The 27814-nt window shown below is 31.4% G+C and overlaps 1 protein-coding gene across 1 annotated transcript; it reads left to right on the plus strand.

Annotated features, from left to right (window-relative positions):
• Window positions 1–67: 67 nt before the first annotated feature.
• Window positions 68–27791, plus strand: LOC139505957 (uncharacterized). Its single transcript, XM_071295283.1, has 18 exons — window positions 68–219; window positions 1056–1178; window positions 1594–1797; window positions 4005–4208; window positions 5299–5493; window positions 7517–7717; window positions 9876–10009; window positions 11145–11235; window positions 11729–11823; window positions 13862–13952; window positions 15629–15747; window positions 16633–16720; window positions 17365–17474; window positions 18360–18447; window positions 19325–19443; window positions 21439–21529; window positions 22742–22882; window positions 26292–27791. The coding sequence occupies exons 1-18, from the start codon at window positions 141–143 to the stop codon at window positions 27428–27430; spliced, it is 3312 nt and encodes a 1103-aa protein (XP_071151384.1). The 5' UTR covers window positions 68–140; the 3' UTR covers window positions 27431–27791.
• Window positions 27792–27814: the final 23 nt, after the last annotated feature.

Here is a 27814-nt window from a genome sequence, read left to right on the forward strand (position 1 = left end):
TATATAATATTAACACTTATACAAAGTTGATTAATAAATAAAATATAATGCAATAATATCTTTTCAGCGATACAATGCTTATTAGAAAAATTATGTTTTCCGTCTTATTATAAAGAAGCTGTGTTAGAAGTGTCGTAGTAATGAATAAGAAAGAAACGTTTTACCCTGGAAAAATAGATGGAAAAAGAAATGACAAGTTATGCAGTAGTGAATTGCAAGGTATATTTGAATTAGATAGTGGAATTCCAAGTTTGACACTTTTCCAAGTAATACTTTAAGCAGATAGATTTGTTTTGTTTTAAATTTGAAGATTTAAATGTTTTAAAGAATCACTGTTTTAACAAGCTCAGTTGTCAGCACTCTGACATGAATTATCATTGATATCGTTACATTTATAAATTAACTGTTTACAAAATTTTGAATTTTTGAAATACTAAGGCTTTTCTTCCTCAGGCATATATTACCTTGGCTGTATTTGGCAACACTTTTAGGAATTTTGGATCTCAATGCTCTTCAACTTCGTACTTTATTTGGCTTTTTATAACATTTTTTGGATTCGAGCGTCACTGATGAGTCTTTTGTAGAAGAAACGCGGCGTCTGGCGTATATAAGAAATTTAGTCCTGGTATCTATGATTAGTTTATTTAAAACTGATTTGTGAACGCTAAAAAAAATAGATTCGACTCATTGTTTTAAAATGCTTGCAAACCGAGTAGTCCGGTCGATTATAACTTTCAATCATTACTATATAGAAGTGTAACTGCAAATCTGACCTTTCAAAAAAACATAAGCATTTTTTTTCTGACCAATACCATAACTGATAACTATAATGAAATATTATTTTTCTTTAAATCCTCATTTTATTTTAAACGTCTTAATCATATCATTAGCTTTATAAAGGGCTTAATTGACCTAATGTTGCGTTGAAATAATTTCCTACTTTTTTGGTCGATGTTAGTAACGCTGAAGTGGAATTGTCTACCTAACAAAATAAGCAAGATAGAGTGTTAAACAGCAAAGTTATATGCGATTCCGATTCTTCATATCATTTGTAGATTATCGATCATTATTTGAATCGGACAATGAAAGCACAGCGGAAAGTAGTTCAAGTGACAGCCAAGATGAGGAAAATGGAAATGATAAATGGGATTTAAATGACACCATTCGTGAGAGCTTTGGTAAATTATCTATAAATCTTTGCAACATGACAAACATGGAGGAGTTCATATCACTTTGAAGCTATATGTTTGCTTTTAACTTTATGGTCCAACAATTTGATACACTACGTTTTTTCAATCGTATTTGACTTTCCAAATTTATCGTCATACTCGTACATAATAACAACTATGGCAAAAACACGTTGGTTTCATTGAAATAAATAAATGCATTTTTATACAGTTTTTTTTCGCTGCTAGGGCACTAATTTTATATATATAACACCAATAAAAGAATTAAAGACGTCGAACATCAAATTGGTGCAGGTACTTCTTTAATCGATGACAATTACTTTTAATCTTTTTCTCAATTGTATAAAAATATTTACCACAAATAAATATAAAAAAAATCTTTTTATATATATTTCAATCATGTTAGCGCCAACAAGCTCTGTGGTTACGAATAGATGTACGAATTGCGGAAACAACATGCATCAGCAGCAAACATTTTGTGAAAAATGTGGCAACACGTCCAAAGTTGTAAATGTCGGTGGAATTAATACAACATCTGAATCGAAATTTGTTAGCCATGAAACCATATTCGGTACAGACTTAAGAGGAACAAATATTGGAAGTAGGACAGGTAAAACAAGTTCCCTCTTGTTGAATTATTCGACAATATTTTGTTTTGTTGTGCATAATTATTTGTCGTATTTTAAAACTATTTCTATGATTATCAAATGTATTTTGTATTATACATTACGCGAGAAAACCGTCTAATATCGTATAAAATATTGTTTTTATTTTATAATCATAATGTCTGAAAAACTGAATCAATGCATGTTTATAATTAATTCAGTTCCCTATGCACTTCTTTACATTTATTACGAACCCATAATGTTTTAATTGACAAAAGAATTTTATTCACTGATTGCTGAACACAAATATTGCCTGATCGTGACATTGATAAAGAACAAAGAATCATTGACACGTGAAAAATAATTGAGTTGATAGAGAACTGTTTCATGCGTTTCCATTTATTTATCAAACATTTGCATAACAGTTTTCAAGTTACTTGATATATTATATGTTCAATTAACCGTATAGAAATTCAAACCAGAATTCAAAGTTTTGGTGAAATTACATATTCTAGAGGTCACGTGAATCAGCTTGGATACTAAAATAATACCAAAGATCTCTTAAAGTACATACTATCAATGACTCTTTCCTTTTGCAATTAAAAGATTTGGGTTTCTACTCTTCACACAAGTATTTCAAAACTACATGACAAATTGAAGAGTTTTGGTTCTGCTTTGTTTCACAAAAAAGGAATGGCCAACGTAAATACAAATATATTGACCTTTTGAGGTATAAATCCTAAGATGTAGAGGGTTGCCGCTCACAAGGAAGCTCTTAACCCGAGCCAAGAGTTCCAAAAAGTGAAGTTGGTATCATCCATTCGTATCGTAACTACAATCACGTACCCTTTTCCCATGTGTTGATCTACCGAATTAGGACTATTTACCGGGTCTGTGAAAACACGACGAGCACGACTGGTGCCACATGTGGAGCAGGATCGGCTTAATCCTCCAGAGTACTTGATATAACCCCCAGTGTTTGATGGGGTTCATGTTTCTCAGACTTTAGTTTTCCCTGTTGTGTTTGGTGTAAATAAAGGCAACAGTAGTATACCGCTGTTCAAAACTCGTACATCTATGGACAAAAACAAAATTGGGGTAACAAACTAATACTGAAGAAAACACATTAAATTTAAGAGGAGAACAACGACACAATATTAAAATGTAACATACACAGAAACGGACTAAGTATTAGACACAATCCGATGAGAATAACAAATAAAACATCAAAACCAAATACACGAATTTGGGATAGAAAAGTACCGTGACAAGTCTTATTGTAATGTGAAATCACACTCAAATATAAGAGAAAACAAACGACACAACGGAAACACAACGTTAAAATGTTACACATACAGAAACGAACTATAATATAACAACGGCCATTTTCCTGACTTGGTACAGCATGTTTTTAAAGATGAATAATACAGTGATTGATAAGATTGTATGTCTATTACTCTTTATTTTTTGCCGCTAATTTTCGACATATGAGTTTGAATGTCCCTCTGGTTTCTTTCGCCCCTCTTTTATTGACAATGTTAAGGTCACCAGTAATACCTTAGCAAAACGGATTATATATGATAAGGGAACTATTACAGGTGCAAACAGGAAATTTAGACTTGAAGCTGCAATATTTCGAAAAATTGGCCAAATCTTTATTTCAATAAATGTATTACACACAGAACAGAGCGGCGTGAATAGATGCATACAATGTTTATTCAATGAAGGGGGGGGGGGGGGGGGGGTTGGGGGATGGGGCAATACCTTTTAGTGTTAACCTGTTCTGGCCCTTTTCAATGTGTTGTTAACTGTTATTAGAGATCAATTAAGCTGTTAACTATTTTCAACCAACTTTGATAACTGTTATCAGCGTTTTTGCAATTTTTGTTAACTGTTTTTGCCAAAATCGAGGTGTTGTTAACATGTTAACGGACCCCCATGGCCCCCCTTTCAATGTAAAAAAATAATAATATACAAGTATACATATGTTCGAAAACAATGAAAAATAGCCGTAATTATAACAAGCCGTAATTATAACAATACTTTAAGTGTGAAGTGTTTTTTCCTGTAATGATTTTTAATTCATGCTATGTATTGTTGAATAATACAGTGATTGATAAATAATAAATAAAATGTTCAAATACGAATTAATACATTTTGATGCCGCGACCGTATTTAAAAGTCCAACAATAGCACTTATGTTTGTTTTTAGTGTCAAAGATCGCATTGTCTGAGATTAGATGCAGGAATTGTGAGCACATCGTAAACCAAGATCAAATATTTTGTGATAAATGTGGCTATCAGCTTAAAATGGAATGCGTCGGCAAAACGAACGGAAAACCATGCGCTAAGTTGATCAGTAGCGCAAGCAAATTCTGTGCAGACTGCGGGACAGCAAATCTTGAAAATAAGCAAGGTACAACAAAGTTCCCATAATTGAAACATTTATTGATACTGTTTTGATCAATCTAAAGAGACAAAATGAATATATTTTATATGAAGTTTCGATCTTCCAGTCCATACGATATTCAAGAGCTTGCATTTCCTATCATGATTTTCTGAATAGGTTGTTGCTGCTTACAAGGAAGTAAATGGTTCAAAGGGCCGTTTTGAAGTAATTTCACGGAATGGTTGGATGTTGGATAGCCAGTATAGAACATCTGTTTGACGACCAATATATCCTAGTGGATAACCACAATCTCGACCAATATTCATTGAATGTAACGTTCCCTGAGACTTATCATCAAGTTTGTACGGACATGAATAGTATAATAGTACGTGTATTATGCGGTACATGATCTGTTTTTCTTCCATTACCTCTGAGATCAAGTCTGGTGCATGGTGGGCTTCTTAGTTTTCTATTTTGTGTATTGTAGACGGTTTGTCGTTTGGTAGTTTTCGTTTTTTTAATTTTGTCATGCCATATGCATATTTGTATTTCAAATCTAGTATTATAAGGTTTAATTTCGAAGCTGGTAGCACCAAGCTTTATAAGTTTTTTAAAGACATACGTTTTAATAAACTCACTGGATATCACTTGTGTTAACATATAACAAGAATAACGATTATGATTTCGTTCCTTCTTTGTTCATTTACTTGTATGAAATTTCAGTCTCAAAAAGCGTGGTTGAGAATAGATGTACGAAATGTGGGCACAGACAACATCCACATCAAAAGTTTTGTGATAAGTGTGGCTACAAGTTTGGAGCTGAGTGCATCGGATAAATAAATGGAATACCATGTTCTAAATTTGTCAGTGTAGTAATATAATATTTCCTTCCAAAGGCTCAGCTAACTCTCATTTTATGTTACAGTTTTTGAAGACTGTTAGTACATGAGGGTACCAATTGTTGCAGTGAATCTTTACTATAATATGTTAACTGGTACAATTTTGATTGTAAATCTACACTTCATGAAATTCTTTAAACCGTTCGAAAAGTAAGGTTGTAATTTCCGTAAGTAAAGTTAAAGTGATAGTAATCAGTTATTTTGTAAATATGTTTCAGTGTCAACGAGCACATCGGTTAGAAATGGATGTAGAAGTTGTGGGCATGACATACATCAAGATCAAATGTTTTGTGAAAAGTGTGGGTATAAGCTTAAAACTGTATGCATCGGGACAAATAATGGAAAACCATGCTCTAAATCTATCAGTATTGAATCACAATTCTGTGAAAACTGCGAAATAGAAAACTATTCAGGTAAAACAAATTTCCTATAATTATAGTTTTTAGATACATGTAAGGAAAATCCACCTTTATTAGCTTACTCTTTTGTTACGTCAGTATATGTATTGGGCAATTAATATAGCGAAATTAATGAATTTGATGCTTTGCTTATATTGAAACAGAAATAAAGTCGACTATCAAAATTTGAATTTGTTTTCGCGCCGCGGGATTTAAATAGAGTCGAATAAGGGTTGGGTTTTCCTTTTGTCTGTCCACCTTCTGGTAACTTCAATTCTCTAAAGTGACAAAAAAAAGTATGCAGAAAAACCTTTATGACATTGTGAAAATGAATTTTTACAAGGAATCTATTATGTCTTATTCATTTGTTTTGTGTCTACAATAAACATAATATGATAATAAGTAATTTGATATATCAGACTCTTGACAAAAGCTGTATGCGTTTGCGAATTGAGTGGCAAACCATGGTACATATAAATCAGTTTTGAAATTAAACAAAGCATACGCTAGACGAACTGTTCTGTGAGGTATATAATTCAAACAATATATCGATGAACAAAACAAAAAAAATGCATGAAAGTTAAAGTTCACCAAAAATATTTGATTTGATTTAAAAGCGGATAGTTCGTTAAAAGTAGTCTCCAAACTTAAAAATGCGATGTAAGGAAATAAATCAGAATTAAAAAAAGGTCGCGTTTTATAGCATAAATGTCAACCGTTATAAACATGATATAACAAAAATTTCTTTGAACTTGAATCAGGCATTTACGTAAGTTAATGGCAAATTTGGTTTGAAATACTAAATTTTAGACTCGAAGTCTCATTTTCAAATATCAATCTGAAAATATCAGTCAGTTTCGTGTTTTATGCACAGACCTCTTCATATGTTGCATAAGTGACTGCAAGTGGTATAAAATGTAATGATTATATACAAAATATCTAACTTGAAGTAGGAAATCTTAAATACAATATCAGAAATAGTCCATTAGCCGAAGGTTTTAGATAAAGGGTTCATTTATAATTTGAAATCGGCTTTGAACTATCTTTCAGTAACTACAAGTACTGTGAAGTACGATTTTTGTTGTTTTTGTGATTTTGTTGTGCTGTGTGAAGATCCGATGAATTAAACTCTGGCTTACTGATTTCTACAGTTTGTTTTAATGATTTGTGTTACACCATTGTCCAAGATAAGGAGAGGGTTGATAACTCACATACATGTTGCCACCGTATTCTTAATGTACATAACCTGTAAATCAGTGGATGTCATTGTTTGCTGTATGTCATGCTTGTTTTCCGTTTACTATTGTTCATCCTCAATCAGGATGAATTTTGTTTGCCTATTGGAAATGTACACATTTGACCATGCCGGTACTTTTATTACTTTATGCGTTTTGATCTGTGTAGAAAAGTTAAACTATAATTGTTCTCAGCCCTGTCCATTGATCCCCGGTTGATAGTTGCCTTAAGCTTATAAATTGAAACGACCTCCCACACAAGTGCATCCTACTATAATGTAAAAATAAGAAAATATAGTATGATATTAGATGAGACTGCTCTCAACCAGATACATGTTAGAAACAACTATATGTCACTGTACGGCCTTCATGAATGTGAAAGACCCATAGCAATATAAAAAAGGCAAGCTAGGAAAAGATATAAGGAGGTTTGAAAAAAAGGGGGGAACTATTACAATGTTAACGGATAGCATCAAAGTTCAAAACTTTCCATGGTAGTGACATTTTTGCACATTTGTTAGAAAATAAATTTACCAAGTAGCACCTTCTCAAACCTGAGATAAATATAATTTTGATGACACTTTTAATTTGTGCTCAAAGCTGGTAAATATTAATTTGTAACACTGTCAAAATATCACTGATAAAAATTATGGACTAAACTTAACAAGTGTCGGTGATAATTATTATTTGAACCATACACCAATTCCCATGTGGTTTTCCATACGCATATTGACTTACGCATTACTGGCGTTATTTGGAACATAGATACATTAGCCTTTATAAGTAAATCATACATTTTTCAGTGACAAAGAAGTCTCCGATGAAAAGATGTAAGAGATGTGGACAGGACAAATATGAAACCCAGAAGTTTTGTGATAATTGTGGATACGAGATTGGAGGTGTTTGCCTTGGAAAAATAAATGGAAATCCTTGCACTAAATCCATCAATTCTGTAACTAGATTCTGCTCAGACTGTGGTACAACAAACCCTGATTATAATATAGGTAAAGCTTAGTTTAATCGAAATATTACAATACTAGTATAATACAGCATCATTGAACTACTAAATGTTCATTTTAAAATATTTCTAATTTGAAAAAAACAACCTTAAAATATCATGTTCCAATTTCATATTCACGGATGCCACATCTGAGGCTGGATCTGCTTTACCTCCCTAATATTAGAGATTACCACGGTATATTGTTATATTTTTAGTGCTCAGTCTTTAGTTTTCTATGTAGTGTTTGGAATACTGTAATTTGTCTTTTTATCTTTTTTTAGCCGTGGCGTGTATCGTTCATTTAGACAAGAATTTGAATGTCCCTTTTGTATCTTTTGTCCACTTTTAAATAGAAAGTAAATTTTTTATAAAAGTTTAGAACATCCATTAAGTATTACATAGGTTAAAATAAATATCCAAGCAACTGGTTGAAATTGGAAATCGAAGAGAAAAATAATATTGTATATATAAAAAAAGAAGATGTGGAATGATTGCCAATGAGACAACTCTCCACAGAGACCAAAATGACACAGAAACTAACAACTATAGGTTACCGTACGTCCTTCAACAAAGAGCAAAGCCCATATCGCATAGTCAGCTGTACAAGGCACCGAAATGACATTGTAAAACAATTCAAACGAGAAAACTTACGGCCTTATGTTTTTCTTCATTGTATTTAATTTTCAAATATACAATTAAAATTTGTTTTCAAAAGTGTGAGTGTTGTCAAATCATCATAATTATGAAGAAGCACCAGCCTTATACAATATACGTTATAAATCAGATGGTTTTATCTTTTGAAATTTCACAATATTCACAATTTGGTCTTAGCTGATGGATAAATGTCTTATTGGCAAACATACAACATTTTCCTTTTTTACATATAGTTCTTTACCTACATAAACTTTGCACTTTGAACAAATAGTGCCCCGTTCTACTTTGCAGTACATACATTTAGAAACTACTAGTATACTGAGTAATAATTCAGAATTATCTATCTAACGAGGTTGCATAAACGTAAAATAAGAAAAACATTATATTTCCCTAAATATTTACTATACTAATATTTATATAATACATTACCATGATATGGTCTCATTTTCTGACAATTTAGGAACTTTTACACTTGTCTTTAACCCTACTTTTCTTTTATATTCCGATTGAAATTATGTCACATCTTTTGTCAATGAAAAACGATCTAGGACATAAAGTTTTTTTTCTATAAATAATAGGAACGTGGAGAACGTCAATGTGTCAGCATAGAGAACTTTCTCGGACACTTTTGTTCACCCCGTTAAGTAATAGTGTTCGTGATGCCCAATCTTTCGTTTTATGTGTATTGTCTTGTTATTGTTATTAGTCTGATGGTTTATATTCGTTTTTCTCACGTTGTTGTCTAGTTGGCATTGTACTGAAGATTTTTGATTGGCTCTCGATTTTTTTTACATTTTTCATGACTTTAATTTTCTTAAAGTTCATTGCTTATCTATGGTAGATGTTATTGTATTTGTCAAACAGGTGTTTTATTAAAAATATGATCTTCATAACACGGACAAAGATATAAGGTTGCACTTTGTAATTACAACTGTTTCCCAAACCACGCCTCTTTTTTTTTTTGGGGGGGGGGGGGGGAATAGAATATTCATAGATAATTAATTTTGCTTATTTACTGGTTCCCAGTTCTGATCTGTAGGTTGCATATCATAGAGATATAACCTGGGAATGTTACGTTACCAGTAACTATACTTGTGAATATTGTTTATATTGATATCTGTGGTAACCCTACAGTCGAGGTAGGGATAGTTAATACATTTTATGTTAGTTTAAACTCTATCAAGTCCGGGTCATATACACGTTGAAAATATGCCGCACAGCCCTATATTTTGACCTTTGAAAAAAATAGGAGGGCATATGAACTTTCCATTTTAGGATATAATTTTTTTTTCAAGACTTCATAGTAAAAGTGGTACAGTTTTAGTCGTATTAGGAGTTCCTATGGGGAAACGCATTGCCAATATTTACAGAAATGCAACCTATCAGCCTACCAAAATTACGAGTGGTGAACGCATATTACATACGCATTTTGTTCTTATATTTCTGAAAGATGGATCATATTTAAGTATATATCGATGATATTTATTACAGTATTTTTCTATTACCAGTGTACAACAAAAACCACTCAAAACGTGCTGGCGAGGAAAACTACTCTGTACCAAGTGATCATGAAGTGTCAATAATGAGATTAGTGTCAATGGGATTTAGCAGGGAACAAGCAATAGAGTCTTTGCAATCTACTGTAAGTTTAGAATAAATAATTTTAACAAGTTAAATAATTTAGGAAATATAACATATGTTTTTTTTCTGAAATAAACGCTTGATATTTGTTTTAAAAAACTATACTAACTTAAGTGCGCTGTCTGTCACGATCTTAAATAAACCATGAAAACGAAAGGACGTATTTTCTTATTCCATGGCTTTTTGCTGATTCTTTAAAAACCCACGGCAATTTCATCAACAATTTTATCATGAGACGATCAAGTTATTGATGGCTTCGGCAGTAGTAAGCATCATATGTATTTCTTCGAATCTGTGAGAATAATCTTTAAAAGCAAATATTTTTATCTTGGCTCAGATAAGAAAAATACAGTACAATATGTAGTTAACATATAATCGTTGTTGTCTACTGATAACGATTGCAATTTTTTAGGGTAAATATCAAATCGGTGTTTTCCGTAAAGGTATAACTTGACTAAATCACAAAAAAATGCGCGTATAATTCGAAGACTGTTGCAACGCAACAAATTTAATTTCACAGGTCTGTATGATAATAACAACAATTGCGCTAGAATCTAAATATTAGTTTTCATTCTTGGCTGATGTGGAAGGTATATTTAAAAAACAATTTTGATGATTTGTTTCTACTTTCTTTTAAAATGCTAATAATACAATTGCTTCCATCCACTTCGTTTGAACTTTGATGGATGGTTGTCTCATTGTCAATCATACCACATTGCTTTATCTTAAGGTCAAGTAACAGTAAATGAACTATGTCACAGATTTCAGTAAAATTTTGCATACAACGCTGGCTCGGTCAACTACAACTGAAATGCATTTATTTCATTCATTTATCATTTGAAATATTATTTATTGAATTCTAACAAAATTAATGAACATTCGTATAGAAAAAATTGTCAGTTGCAGTTCAAAGAGCCAAGGTTGTATGCAAAATTTTAGCAATATCTGACACATAGCCAATTAACTGTTCCGTGACCTTAATGAGGTAAAGATATTGATACTGTGGTATCAAATTTGTTGTTTACATCAGTTAGCATTCTTTAAACCAACATTTCCTCTTGCTTTTACCTCACAATTTTAAATCTGATTTTGTTCAAATCATATTTTCTATTCTGCTTTTTTACGTTTTAATGTAGGGAGGAGATGTAGAAAAGGCTATAGAAAAGATTCTAAGTCTACATGATTATGATAATAACGTGTTAAGAAAGAAGCCACCAATATCCGCAGGTAAATAAAAGACAGGCCAATGCACGAAATTAAAGTTGGAGGAATACTTGTCTAAATATCGATTGATTTACTATAAAACATAAAGTTTCTCTGTAGTATAGCACTGACTGTACCATTTTAATGCAAGTCGATATCTTATACGTAATAGTATTCATCAAATTATGTTACTTCACGGTCTCATGGGACCTTATCCCCTTTTTTCCCTCAGTTTTAGTTTGTAAACCGGATTTGTGTTTTTCTCTAAATCGATTTATGAATTTCGAACAGCGGTATACTACTGTTGACTTAATTTATAAGATTATTTTAATAGAAGTAATAGAGCAATCTTTTTCAAAAAGTACGAAAATTTAAGTTTAACGGTTGATATCAAAATGACACTTCAAATAATTAAGTGCAATAATTGTTATCAAAGGTACCAGGAGTATAATTTAGTACGTCAAAAAAGATAAAAAAAAAAAATAGCACCATGTGATCTAATTACTTCTTTTTTCAGCACATTTCAAATCAGATATAAAAGACGAGTCGGTTAGGACATTGACATCAATGGGATATACTAGGAAGCAAGCAATTGGCTCTTTGAGTCGCTCTGTAAGATTAAAACAAATAATTCATACTAATAGCTATAGATATTGCATTAGAGCTTTTGTGACCATGGATTTGATGTTTCGATCTGCAATTGATTCATTTACGGGAACATGTATATGATAGAAAAATATACAGCGAATAGTGAACCCTTTCTTCATGATTAAATTTAAGCATTAGCAAGTCAATCTGAGTAATGTGCTTCGGGCCTGTTGCAACTAATTTACATGTGAATTCTATGTTTCGAACGGTAAAACAAAAGTACAATCTCTCGCTAAAAGCATGTGTGATCTAATGAGTAAAGCCTTTTTCAAATGTTTTTTTTTATAGTTTGTTCTTATGTTGCGCTGTTTCGTCGCTGTCGGTGTAATACCACCATTGATTTCCCCCTTTTAGTCTGTGTTAAATTTTCACTTTCCTCAAAAAATTGAATTGGTTGCAAATAAAGAAATACATGGCATGAGTAAAGTTTCATCCTGCTAAGTACTTTAGACAAAAATTCACATGACAGTTCATTGCATACAAGAATAAAGCATTCACTGGAAGTTAACCAATCAAATGTTCACCTCTTTTTTTTTATATCTGTGTACACACTCAAGTTTCCAAAATATTCTATAGAAACACCAACTACAAAAATATTGATGCTTTGAAATACCTTAGATATATATTTATGACCAAGATTTGTTTTACAGCGATAAAATGTATTATTATTTCTTTCCTACAAATTACTGTAAATTTCAAGGGAATATTTTTTTCGACCCTTTTTCGTATGCAACCAGATGTGACGTACTATGATTTGTTGGTATCACATTTTTTTGTTGAATGAACTGAATGTGACTTTTCCCTTTTGTAATACTGATTTTTTTCAAGCATTACTTTCAAGTTTTGTCATAATCCTTTCGGCAGTTTGAGAAAAATCTAATATAATGTAAGACAACATCTACAGGGATTCGAGCAAAATTTCTCCACAATCTACATAGAGCCTCATCATGATATTATAGTTTGGACCAATAAGTATTCAAACATTTATATCAACTGCCTACACAACGTTGAATATGATACAAAATATGACTTACGTTTGATAAATACCACTAATAAACCTCTTTGTCGTCATTATAAGGTCCTTTTTGTCCATTTATAACGAAATTGAAAATGATCATGGGGAATATGTCAAAGAGACAACAACTCGACCAAAGACAACACAACAGCCGAAGACAATCAGTGGGTCTTCAACGCAGCGAGAAAATTCCGCACTCGGAGGTATTCCGCAACTTACCCTTGAATAAAATTGTGTACTATTTCAGTGAAAACGAACGTCACACTAAACTGCAAAACATACAAATGAACTAAAATTAAAAATTATGCAATGCTAACAAAGGCCAGAGGCTCCTGACTTGAGATAGGCGCAACAATGCGGCGGGGTTAAAAATGTTTAGTGAGATCTTAAAACCCCCCACCTTACCTATATTAAATGTTGAATTAAGAAACAGATAGCAATACTCACAGTAATCTCATTTTAAAAGAAGCCCGAGTCCGATGTAAGAATAAGTAACGAAAGAAAATAAGCAAAATTACATTGATTAATTAACAAATTGTGACTTGGATGGAGTGTTATCTCATTGGCACTCATACCACATCTTCTTATATATATAGTAAGGAAAACAATTGAAGCTATTAAGACTTGTTTTTTAATCAGATAATCATTGCATAGAATTGTTTAAGATATAGTATTAAGATAATAAGCAATTATGTTGTTCACACTAGGCGATATATCATTTAATTGAATATTTAAAATTATCTTGCTGAAGCTATGTGCACACATATTCATGTATTGCTGCTAGCACTATTATATGCACGATTTCTGTATATGATATATGACAAGTTATCAAGTGGATGCTTTCAAAGTCTTAAAATTTTCATATGCATATTTATATTTAGATATAAATAAGGTTCGAAATGTTCAAACGGTGTTTTCCCTTGCTTTTACCTCACATTTTAGATATAGATATAATATTGTTCAAAGCATATTTTCTTCTTAATATAGAGAGGAAATGTAGAAAAGGCTATAGACAAGATTCTTCGTCTACCTGGTTCTGATGATAACATGTTAAGAAAAAAACCACTATCATCCAAAGGTAAATATTTAGATAAGTAATTGTCAGAGGAAAAAAACCCTAATAAAAGTTTGAGGAATGCTTGTTTAAATATCGAAAGATAAACTATAAAACATAAAGTAAGTCCATTCATAAAATATGTATATTGTCAACGGATAAGGAAAACCCGAAAGATCTAACAAATCATGCACGAGGAAAATTATGAAGCTTTATAGCGAAAGATGTAATTTAAATTGGGCTTTACTCCTCTCTGTATGTTGACAGTTAGTTACAGAAAAGGTGTGATAAAAATACGTGTTTTTTTTTTTTATAATTGTGGCTCATTTATAATATCCTAAGTTTAGACTGACGTCCATTTTCTCTTAACAATTATACATTATCGTTAAGAGGCAATCTGAATCCCGCCTCCGTGTGCGGGATTTATCGCTGCATTGAAGACTGATGGCCATGGGCTGTTTTCCTGCGCTTGGTTGGGGTTGTCACTTTAACACATTTCCCGTTTCCATTTTCAATTCATTACTCTATATAATAACTTACCAGATATAAGTATTTATATTCTAATGAACTCTTACATAATAATTTGCTGTACGCCTTCAATTTTCCTCATTCGCTATTGAACGATGTAATTTCTCTCATAAATATATCAAATGATTTACATTTGTACTTAAGATGTCAATCATATAAAAAAAAATACTTCGTCATGGTATCTATATAACAATTTAGTTAGCAATGAAAACAGTTAACTAATAGGTGTGTTTTCATCATTATGGTTATCTGTACTATAGCACTGACTGTACCATATTAATGCAAGTCGATATCTCATATGGTATATCATTCAACAAATTATGTTACTTTACGGTCATATGGGATCTTATATATTAACAAGATTATTTTGATAAACATAATAGAGCAACCTGTTTAAAAATGTAAGAAAATTATTTCGACAGTTGATATCAAAATTAATTATCCGCGTAAGACACTTCAAGAAGTTGAGTACAATGAAAAAGTTCAGTTGATAGCACCATTTGATATAATTCCATATTTTAATGTATTTCATGCATGTTCAGGACGAGAACAATAAATACAATAGGTAGGTCTTGTCATATTAGAGGCAATCTGGGATGATGACTGCCACTGGAAAATTGAGGGTATTTTTGATAGGGACAGAAATTTTGCCTTGCAACAGGTCATCTACGGACCCACCAAAGAGATGTTGCAAGGTTTCTTAACGTGCAAAGAGCGTGGTACTCTCTTTACAAAAGGCATCGGATTTAATGTCCCCATTCTGACCGGACGTGACTGCGAACTTGATACATCCCGTACAGCCAAACGGACGCCCCACTTCAGCAAGCGTTTTACTGTTGGTCGGGAGAGTACCAAGTGACCATATTTCGTTTCCCCAGTCACCCTTGGAGGATATAAAAGTTGAAAAGCCGTCTTTACCAAATTTTGAATACAATAAAGATTTCTATATGTAGCATCATTTGATCCAAATTCTTATTTGTTCACAACCCCAATCAGATATACAAGTCGAAATGTCGTCTTTACTATCAAATTACCACTCGGTTATGACTTTTTTTAGGACATTTAACGTTTCCTATCAAAGTCATTTATTAGAGTCGGGTACTTTAGTTAAACAAATGAAATGATTATTTCTATTTGAAGCACCTTTTTATCCAAATACTTATCATTTTCAGCACAATACCTATTAGACATGACAGTTGAAAAGTCGCCTATACCAAGTTACGACTCGGTTATGAAATTGACATCAATGGGATATACAAGGAAGCAAGCAGTTGACTCATTAAGAAGCTCTGTAAGATCAAAACAAATAATTCACAATACTAATGTTCTTCGGGGCAGTTTCAACTCATTTATTGTCGAGCCTGTGACTTTTGTCGAAAAAGCGAGACAAAGCGATCCTTCGTCCCGTCGTCGCGTCCGTAAAACCTCACCCTGTAGTTAAAGTTTTTAAAAAATTGATAACTTTCTCAAATTTACGTGGTTTTGTACTAAACTTGGTCAGAAGCTTGTTTATGATTAAAAGCTAGTATCTATAAGGATATTTTGAAAAAAAATCATACTTTTCGTGTTTCTTAATATTACTTATAAATAGGATTAGTTTTCATCCAACGAGCATTACATACAGGCTGCACTTTACATTTTTAGCCATGGCGTTGTCAGTTTATTTTCGATTTATGAGTTTGACTGTCCTTCTGGTATCTTTCGTCCCTCTTTTACGCACCAAAGTATGCATGTAGCCAAATGTAATCAATTTACTAAATTTAAAAAAAAAAATGGAACATATAAAGACATGAACTGCACACATCATACTTTCTGATAATGTTGAACGGTACATGTAGTTTTGAGTTCATCAGACATCAGATCGAAGGTTGGATGCTAAGCATTCAATTTACGCAATAAGCATAAAGATTATATGGTTTCCTTAAATTGCTTACATCCACTTCGTTTGGACTTTGGTTGATAGTTGTATCATAGGTAATCATACTAAATCTCCTTATTCTTATACTGTAGGTAAACATGTTGATAATGTGGTTTCAATGTTTTGTTTGTCTTAACATAGGTAGAACTCGTAATGCCGAGTTTTCCCTTGCTTCTTCATGTCAATTTGAAATTTATTTTTGGTCAAATCATATATTCTATTCTGCTTTTTTTTGTTTTTCTTTACGTTTTCATTTAGGGAGGAAATGTAGAAAAGGCTATAGAATGGCTTTTAAGTCTACCTGATTATGATGACAACCTGTTAGAAAACCCATCACCAACCACAGGTAAATAAAGAAAGTGTGCCTAATTTCATCGAGTTTGAACTAGCAAATTAACTGATTTCTTTTTACTTATAGAATAAATTAAAAAAAAAAAAAACCTTTTACTCTTAGTAATTTTTATAAGCCTTTATCGAATATCGAGACCCTCCTTTAAATCTCTTATGTGTGTCTGACATCAATACATCAATGGGTTGCAATTTAGATGTCTAGTTCATGTATATAAATGAACATATGATACAAAATCGATAAAACGGACACATATATGTGAATTATACGAATGATGTGTACAAAATAATAAGGCATATTTTCTAGACATCAATTTAGATAGATAACAATTAGCTTATTGGTGTATGTTTTCATTATTGTGTTGTTTTGTGTTAAGCTCTGACGGTTCCATTTTAATGCAAGAATGCGGAATCTAAAATAGAATAGTATTCATAAAAATTATAATTTACGGGCATATTAGACCCTGTACTAATTAATGATATAATTGTAATAACCTAATAAAGTAATCAAATGTTTAGAGAAATCAACGCCCGCCATCAAAGTCAATAATTTGAGTCAGACACCTGATTGAAATGATCAAAATAAATTCTATAAAAAATATTCTATATGGAGCACCATTTAATTAAAATTCTTTTTTTCAGCACAATTCCAATCAGATATGAAAGTCAAAAAGTCGTCTTTACCAAGTTATGACTCGGTTATGAAAATGGGATATACACGTAACCAAGCAGAATATTCTTTGAGAATATATGTAAGATTAAAGCAAATAATTCACAATAATAGCTACAATTGTATTACATAAGAGTTCTTATGACCATATATTTGATGTTTTGATCTGAAATTGTTTTCATTTTCGAGAACATGTGAATGAAAGAGAAGGTAATCCTTTCTTCATGCTTAAAAACAACCGTCGGCGAGTCAAACTGTCAAATGTGCTTCGTGTCAATTGCATCACATTTATGGGAGTGGTTGTTTAGAACTGCGAGACAATTGTGAAATACCTTCCTAAAACATGTTTATAGTCATTCCTTACAATTAGAAACTCGACATTTTTATAAGCCGAGAGCACTTTAAGATGTTCTATAAGACGATATATGAGATATAAGATTCAAGTTTGCTAAAGGGAGATAACCGAAATTAACACCAAGATAAAAGACAAACTACACATGTATACACACTCTAGTTAGTAAATATTTATTTTATAATAGCTGCATTGTATATGTACCAAGTTGTACTTTTCAGCTTGGAGAACTGGGATTGTTACAAAAACAAATCCAGAAAGACCATGAGGCAGAAAACAATATCTATCTATAATCTGTTTTAACCAAGCAATCAATCGATAAAGATAATTATAATTGATATCTATGATAATGATAAATTATAGTACTATTAATTATGCCTTATTACATGTATTAATTGTCTTTATAATGCCTTATTAATTGTCTCATGGTTTTTGAAAGAAAAAGATGACAATGATGAAATTACGAAACAACTAGAGGGAATCATTTCAAATGATATTATCAAACATTTGTTATTTGGAAACAGTGCAATGAACATCTCTTACTTTAAGTATTTTGTTGTTTGCATCTTATTCTTTATTCTAAATTGTTTATTTTTGTTATAATTTTACATTGAGGGAGGTAAAGTGGAAAGAGAAGAGTGGCCCCCTAGTTCTACAGTGATGCACGATGTCTCAACGAGAAAAAAACGAACAGTAGCCGAAGGTAAATTCAAATTAAAGAGATAAATGAAGAAAAATGTCGAGCAGTCCAAAATTCTCCTTTGAAAAAGAAACAAATATTAAATGTAGTGTTGCAAAGGCAAATTTGATTATATAAATTTTAATATTCTTTTAATGTCCCTTTAAAGTCATTTTAGTCCACGAGAGATTAAGTTGTTATTCATCCTGCTTTAAATCATTTGGGTTTAAAAAAAAAAGGTTAATTGAGAAAAGCGCTTCTGACGAGCCATAAAAATTCAGGATACTTTTCATTATATATTCTGTTATATTATGTAAAGTTTTAAAATCAGTACTGAATTATTTTCTCGAAACGTACACTAACTGATCATACGGTTCCATCACAAGTAAAACAAACCTCATAATTATCACTTAAACTGGTTTTTTTTTCTCTTGGGAACCTCCAGAAATTTTTCTAAAAAAGGGAGTAAAGTAATATCTATAAATAAAAGGAAATGCGGTATGATTGCCAATGAGACAATTAACATTTTCGATGTTATATTGTGTCAAATACATTTGCAAAACTTTTAGATGAGGAAATGGTAGGGTGAAAAACATTAATCGGTTAGTCATGTTCCAATAACAAATGACGTTCAGAATAATCTGCATCGACAGTCTACTTTTAAAAATACAATGTAAGGTTTACCGCTTAAATATGCTATTTCAACTTTTCCAAAAATGAGAAGTATTTAATCGAAACGACTTCAGTTTTTCTTTCCTTAGACATTGTTTTTTTTCCTTAGACATATTTAGCACAATGTTTTGGAAATTTCTGTTTTAATGCTCTTCAATTATTGTTTGTATTTCGTAGGGTAGCAGTGTTACTGACACACATTCAATTTATTCTTTATTAATATTTTTAGCACCATTCCAAACACGATGGAAGAATCAACCCTCATTCATATTTAGTAATGAGTCGGTAATAGAGATTATGTCTCTGGGATTTACGAGGGAACAAGCTATAGACGCTTTGACATTTTCTGTAAGTTATAAACGCTGGTTTTAATAAAGAAGAAAAGTCCGAATTTATTATACTAAAAATAATAATTATAGCAATGACAACACAATATCAAAACATTTTTGACAAGTTTGCAGACATTCAACAGATATGTTTAGTCACTGTGTCTAGTATTGTTCGAGATATCAATTAATCAATCAATTAGTGAGTTTACAGTTTAACTTAAGGTATAGTTGATTGTTTTTTGTTTTTCTGCATTCAAGTTTTGTTCAATTTGTTCTGGAACTGCACTTGTTTTTGCATTTTTTTTTATTACTTCGCCCGATTACGAATAGCGGTCGATATTAGAGACTTGGCTTATTATAGTTCACCAGAGAAGCATTTCGATAAATACAAAAACGAAATTGGACAGCATTGAACCTTAAATTTAATGATTCGTTTTATAAATTCTATTCCTACGAACTTGCTTTCAGTATCTGCGAGCATTTCTGATACAAAGTAATTTTGCTTTTTTGTACTTTTATATGCTTTCGTTATCTATTACTAGCTTCTAACAGTTGCTTCGTTTTTATCTTGTTTAATTGATTATAAGTTCGTTCAAGTCACAGATGATTTAGTTTCTGGATAACATATTCGCAACATTTTAAGATAAAGGGAAATCTAAATCTTGACATAAATAATAGACATGAATATATTGTTGAAGAATAGTTGATGTCCTTTAGATGTATAACTGTCTTTTTACAGACGAATTTAATTTTAAAAGTCTTACTAATCTTTTGAAAAATTATTTGTCGATTCGGAGAGAATTAAAGCTTGACGTATTGTATAAAACGTGTTTACTGTAAAAGATTATTTATAGACTTTAAAAGTGTGTTTTTGTTTGTTAAAAGATGCAAAAGAATTTGGGATATTGTGGTATTGAAATCTAGCTTTATATCTTTGTTTTCATAGAAAAATTGTGTTAACAGCGCAGAATATGTTTGAGAAAGATTTTACAAATACGTCAAAAATAAAAGAATAAACCAAGGATAAAATAATAAAAAAATGTTAAGGTCAGAGTAATGACAGCACCGTGTGGTACCTTAGATGATTTTGGGAATTTTTTTTGGAATATTTGGTCCTCAATGCTCTCCAACTTGGTATCTTATTTGGGCTTTTTTACATTTTTGATTCGAGCGTTACTGACGAGTCTTTGTTGAGGAAATGTCCGTCTGGCGTACACAACTTGAATCCTGGTATTGTTGATGAGTTTCTTTTTGATAAAATGATGAAAGCACAAAATATAACGCCACAATGAGCAGCATTGTTAACCGAGACTAAAAGCATGTGCTACTAACATGTAAGCAATTTCTGTCATTAACCAATTTATTGCATGCATCGTAAGGTTGTTTGCCGTAATTTGAAAAAAGCGAGAAAAATAACACGACTTTACTTCATTCAATGACATATACTGTGGCTTCATTTTTATTCCTTGGAGACAAATTTTAGTGGCTTTCTTTAGTTCATGTGAATCACGAATTTTAATGTTAAACGAAATAAAATATCAACGACTATATATTTTTTTTTATTATTCCTAAAAAAATGATCTCACAAAGACATATGAATCCTCAATTTTTGTAGTAAGCTTTGACATTTTGTAATACTGAACGAAGTCCAGAAAGTCTATGTGAACCGTTTGAAGAGACACAGTTTCTATATTAAATGTAGATAGCGTTGTTTCCCATACTTCAACTACAAAAAAGTATATTTGTTCAAATTTGTTAAACATGTCAATCCCTAAATGCCAAGTCTTTGATTTAATTATGGTAATATAAATCTTAACTGCGTTTTTAAACGCAGAATTTTCAGATTATTGCACGAGTTAACCCCAAAAGTACGTCCACTGCTCAACTGCCTTAATTATATTTTCATTTAACATGTATATTGAAATCAATGTAATAAAGAAATTGATTTGAAGTTATCTTTCATGTTTTGTCTTAATTTAAAACCTGTCATTTTTGGTTTTATCACACTTATTAGGATGGAAATGAGGAGGAAGCTGTCATAAGGCTTGTTAGTCACCCTTATCATAATGATGTAACAGTAAAAAAGAAAGTAGAATTTTTCGAAGGTAAATATGAACATTGCCAAACTTTTTAGCATAAAAGGATAGTAGCTTGATGTTTTCAAGATCTTCAGATAAATAGCATTTTTCGTTATAAACTTCTAATGTATAAAATATAATGGCCTCCTAAAGAACTGAACTCCTACTTGTATTTTTCATTGGCATAGTATTCAAACCAATAGATCATATTTGAAGAAATAAAATTAGCAAATTTTTATTATATACATACTATTAACACAAACCCACAGTTTTCTGTATTTTGAGATAAAAGTGTTCATCAGTTAGTTTTATTTTAGTTTGCTCTATGGTCGGGTTGTTTTCTCTTTGACACATTCCCCATTTCCATTCTCAATTTTATTTGACATGATTCTGTTAGCAGACACACGTGATAATCAAAATATGTTAACAACAAAGATAAGAACGATTACTGACGCAAATAACGATCATTATTTAATTATTTGATGGATGATTTGAGTAAATTGATGTCGACAATTGTTTGCTAGATTGAAACTTCAACCTAGGATTCAAATTATTCAAAACTATTGACGGGTGTATTTAAATGAATTCACTACAATTTCCAAAGTTTCACCTGAAAAAGATATATTTAAAGGTAGAATAATTTGTTCAGCTAGTTTCATAGATGGCAATTTCAAATCATAATTATATAGATATTAGATGATGTGCTATAAGTGCCAATGAGACAACTCTCCATCCAAGTCGTAATTAGTGAAAGTAAACCATTATAGACCTTCAACACGGAGACTTGGCTTACATCGAACAACAAAACTACTAGTATAAAACCATTCAAACAAGTAAACCAACTAACATCTTTTTTTCACCAGAAGATCAATTATTAGTATAAGAGTTTCGTTAAGATTTAAAAACAAGAATGTATAGAAGAGAAACACTTGAATCAGGAAAGTCTTACCCTCCCCGAGATCTTGAGTTCATTCCAGGTTTTTGATGGGGTTCGTGTTGCCTAATCTTTAGATTTCTATGTGATGCTTTGTTGATTTGTTCGTCTTTTCGTTTGGCATTGTCAGTTTTTCCTCGACTTTGGAGTTTTGAATGTCCCATTGACCGCTTTTTTGATAATCTTTATCAATATTCCTATTGGATATTTATCTCATTTTGTAAAACTGATCCCTGATTTCTTCTGTCAAGTATGTCAAATTTACATCAACGTATACCTTATGTATAATTGTTTTCTAAATTCAGAGGCAGAAGAAATTACAGATTCAGATTTTGTTGAAATACAAGATTCAGACGAAGAAAACCCAAATTCAGACGAAGAAATTAAAGATTTAGACGAAGCAGTGATTGATTACTTTTCTGCGCCAAAGACACATTTATTACCAGGTGATATATATAATTACATAGGAATTCAATCGAAAATACACATTCGTTGAATACGACTTGAGTAGTTTTAAGATTTTAATTTCTCTTTGACCAAATAAAGGCAGTAGTATACCGCTGTTTGAGATTCGTAAATTGATTGAGAAAAAAAAACGAATCCAGGTTACAAACTATAACTGAAAATATAAGAGGAGAACAACGACACAACAGAAACACAAGATTAAAATGCAACACACACATAAACGATATATAACAAATCAAGGAACAACAAATATCTTTAGTATTGATATAAGGTGATGTCGCCTCATTTAACGTATGCGGCGACTTTTGACATACTTAACAAACCAATGTTCAGCACAAAAATTCACGAGTCTTTAATTGTTACTAGTAATCGAAACACATTACAAACCGTGTAGGAAAAAAAAAGAAAGGATCATTCAAACTGTATGTGGAATAGAATACCATATTATCAGTGCTTACATTTTAGTGAGTTGGCAGATGTAATTATGACAGAATATGGATAGATCTGATGGTAATCAAACCTATTATAAATTAGGCAATGATATGTAAATAATTTGTTTTTTTCAGAATTCTGAAAACGATTTACGTCAAATATATAAATTATGTTAAAATGCGTTTCCTTAAAACGATACAGAGGCCAATTGCCGAAATAAAAAAAAAAAATTTACGAATTGATATATTCTACAATAGGGGATTAAAAATGGTTGTACCTACTAGATGAATGCAAGTGGTACTTTAGAGATAGATGTTTTTAAACTACTGTAAATGACAAAATAATGATTGTGGCTATACCTAAGGCCTTTTTTGGTATATCAGCTCTTCACCTTTGTGATAAGTTATAGATTTAAAGATTTGTAGATTCAGTCATCACTAACGATACATTAAGTGTCGAAACGCGCATCTTCTGCAGAAGAAAATTAGTACCGGTAATGTTATTACTACCACTGGGTCAATGCCGCTGATGTTGGAAAATAAGTCCCGAAATATGATCAGCCTAGTGGCAAGCTCGGTGTTGACATTTAAGTGCGGATATAAGTTGCTGTTATGTAATGTTTATAATCTCTTTGAATTAAGAAATATATCCCCTTAAGGCAGAGCTCTCATCCCATATCTATTTAAGGCTATACGTCAGGACTTTAAAACGTTTGAAATAAACATAGGATTCTTTTAAAAAATGTTTGCCTCCAGCGTCACTGAATAGACATTCAGGGACAACATGAGCATTTGATGCAGTACAGATGTTACGATTATAACATGTTAATAACAATGAATAAGGAGTAAGGATTTTCCTCTTACCTTAGCCGTATTTGGCATAAACTCTTTGGAATTTTGGGTCATCTATTCTCTTCAACTTTGTAATTCTTTGGCTCTATAACTATTTTGATCTGAGTGTTACTGATGAGTCTTATGTAGACGAAATGCGCGTCTGGTGTATTAAATTATAATCCTGGTACCTTTGATAACCAATTTTTAGTATTAAGCTCGAAAACTGAAAATAAGAATGGAATGATACTGACCCAGAATACTAAAGTGTGTCATTACACCTGCGGACACTTAGGTAAACATTGCATATCTCCATTTTGCATAGCCAAATAGAGAACCAGTTGGATGCACAATATTGTCACGCGCTTTATCTGAGTCAAACCGTTTCCTTATGTTCCTGATATAAGTACCGCTGGACCCTTGTAATCATCAAACAACAGCAATCAATACATTAAATGTATACTCAATTACATTAAATACGTTGAAATTTGCAAAATAAACTGTCGTTAGGTGCCAAAAACGAACAAGTCGTCCATAGAATTATAACTTCTATTCTGATCATCTGTTCATTGTTGTAAGTTTTGTAATTCAACAGTTACGATATTTTGTTTTACAGAATTTGTCACTTTGAAATCCTAAAGGAGTTAAGCAATTAAAAATTTCTTTTAAAGGCTATATTTGTATATAGAATTATGGCTAAAGTCATGCCTGCATAAACTATTTTAGACCTATTGTTGGATTTATTGAATATAAATACTGTAAACTAGCACGGTATATTTACTGCAAAATGATTGCATGCACCTTTTAATAAATTACTCCTTTTATGTATATGTCATGTACAAGTTGCAATTTTGTACAGATTATAACATGTTACAAAATTATTGTACATGCTATAATTTATACAAAGCTAAAATGCAATTTATAACGTGTACACAATATTGCTTAAAAATGGTTTTAAGCTGAACAAAATTTTACAATAATAATAAAGCAGGCTATGCATGCATGATTGAAATTTATTTAATAATAAAGAACAATAATCAAAAGCAAAATAGGGGCTTTATTTACAGCATGCATAAAATACTAAAATTTCATACATTTTAGAAACAAGTATGTTTACTTGTTGCTTCAAGACAGAGACATTTGACACCTAGAATAGCACAAAACTTTCATTCTTCTACATTTACACCTTTAAGACTTACACATGCCTTTCTAACACTGACAATGCACAAAACCTTGCCCTCCGCTCAATGATAACTTACGCACTATATCTCTCAAACTCTCTTGCATTTGCAAAAAAGGAACCTGGTTTCTACTCAAGTATCCATTTATTTATCCAACTTTTGTTCCAATTTTATAGCCGCTTTATTCATTCACATTCATCACTTTTATGTTTCTCTCATCAGCAGGGCGAGAGAACATTTAATTAATTTATTAGATTTAACTTATCAATATCACTAGTTACAAGCAAAGATTATTTTTGCTTGATTTTTAATGTTTTTAAAATTGACAATTTAAGAGGATATTACTCCGAAAAATTGCATTTCTGAATGAATCTACATGAAATTTTGCTTATTTTTATTTCACCCTATCTTCTCGTATTTTATTTTACAATTCTATCATTTAGCTTCTAATCACACAATGATGTATTTTCCTGTATAATCAATCATAATGTGTAAAGGTGTCACAACCTGTAGCTTCAGAAAATTCCTGGCGACCAAATTTATAATTTAGACTCCTATACCACCTTAAGGTATAAAGTAATTACAAAAACTATTTGTCTCATGATTAACTGTATCAACAAGATATCACAATAACATGAATAGACAATAAAAAAAAATGAGGAAAATATTATTAAGGTTAATGGCATACTTTGTAATAATAGAAACATATTTTTATTTTCAAATTTTGTACAAGTTAAAACCCCTTTTAAGCAATAGTATGCACATGTTATAACTTATATATTTGCATTGGACAAATTATAACATTTTTGTACTTGGTATAACCTGTACAAAATCACAATTTGTACACGACATATACATTGTTTATAAGTTAGTTAGGTATCTCCAAATTTATAAAGGAAGCACGTTCATTCAATCTATTTATATGATCTATAAACTTGTTTTAATAGAAAACAAAGATGAACAGGATGGAACTCTCCTTGAATCAGAGATTAGGAAGAGTATGGAGAATGATATACTACATCGACTGAAAACCGATGGTGTGATTGCCACGACAAAATTTCTTATGGTGCAAGCGACGAAATGGAAAAGAGCAAAGGTTAAGATTGCAGTTGCTGGGCAAAGTTCTTCGGGAAAATCTTCCTTTATTAATGTTATAAGGGGTGTCGGTTATAAAGATAAAGGTTATGCGCAAGAAGGTTATGGAGACACAACCTTAGAGGTTAAATCGTATGTACATCCCAAATATAAGCACATATTATACTGCGATCTTCCGGGATATGGCACAACAACCATAACAAGAGAGAAATTTCTTGAAAAAGTCAACATTAGTAAGTATGACATGTTTATCATATTTTTCACCAGTGTACCTACAACTGATGACGAATGGTTGGTTAGACAATTACAAGAAGCCAAGAAACCGTTCTGTTTTGTAAGAACAAAACTTGATCAAGACATAGACAGTGGTAAACGAAGGGGTAAAAATGAAAAGACAGTTCTTAATGATATCATGTATACAATTGCTAGGGCAAAGGAAAGCATGCCAGCCTTAAAAGGAGCGGACATATTCATAATTTCAAATAACAAGCCATATATAGGAGATATGTCTAAACTAGTTAAATTCATGCAACAAAGAGTTACAACGGTAAAGTTTGAAGCAATTCTGTTTTCTATACCTGCCTTTACAGAAGAAATTATTGAGAAAAAATATAAAGATTTATTAGGCAGAATTACAAATGTTGCTTATTTACACGCAATGAATTACAGTTATCTGTATGCATCCCTAAAGGAGAATAACTATGATGATAATATCAGAGCTGAAATCACAACGTATTTTAAAGTATTTGAACTAGACAGTGTAGGTGTTAAAGACGTCCCGAATTTAAAGCACTACTACTCCGATGAACATATTCTCAAACTTTTGAAGATTTTCAAAGAAGAAATGCCAGGTTTTGGCTTACGGTTAGTGCCAATTTATTCTGTGATTAAAAAATACAGAGTTTGCAAGCAGTACCTAACGAATTTGCTGAAAGAACTGAAAGCGGATGCCTACACAATGTATAAGGAAATATTCAAACATAGAAACTAAATCAACGTTCGTACATGTAATAATTCCATTTGAATATAACAAACATTGCATATGTTAATATAAAGATTTATTCACATGTCTACTATGCTTTGTAGTAATATTTTATTGTATATATTTGTAATATTATATAGTACATGTATTTTATTTATAACAGTATTTTTATTATCATATTTTGCTGTGGAGAACATCAAAGAAACATGACTAAAGAGATGCAGTAGAAAGCAACCCTAATATTTCTTAGAAAATCCTTTTTAGGAACTGTAATGAAAAGTATAGTTTTAAAACAAAATACAAGTCTATTTCAGTTAGAAACATATTTTTTATGAATAAAATATTTAACAAAGTTGGAAACAAATTTACATATAAACTTTTTTATGTACCATA

The sequence above is a fragment of the Mytilus edulis genome, unplaced genomic scaffold (genome assembly GCF_963676685.1).
Source record: "Mytilus edulis unplaced genomic scaffold, xbMytEdul2.2 SCAFFOLD_427, whole genome shotgun sequence".
In the NCBI taxonomy this organism is placed as follows: Eukaryota; Metazoa; Mollusca; class Bivalvia; order Mytilida; family Mytilidae; genus Mytilus; species Mytilus edulis.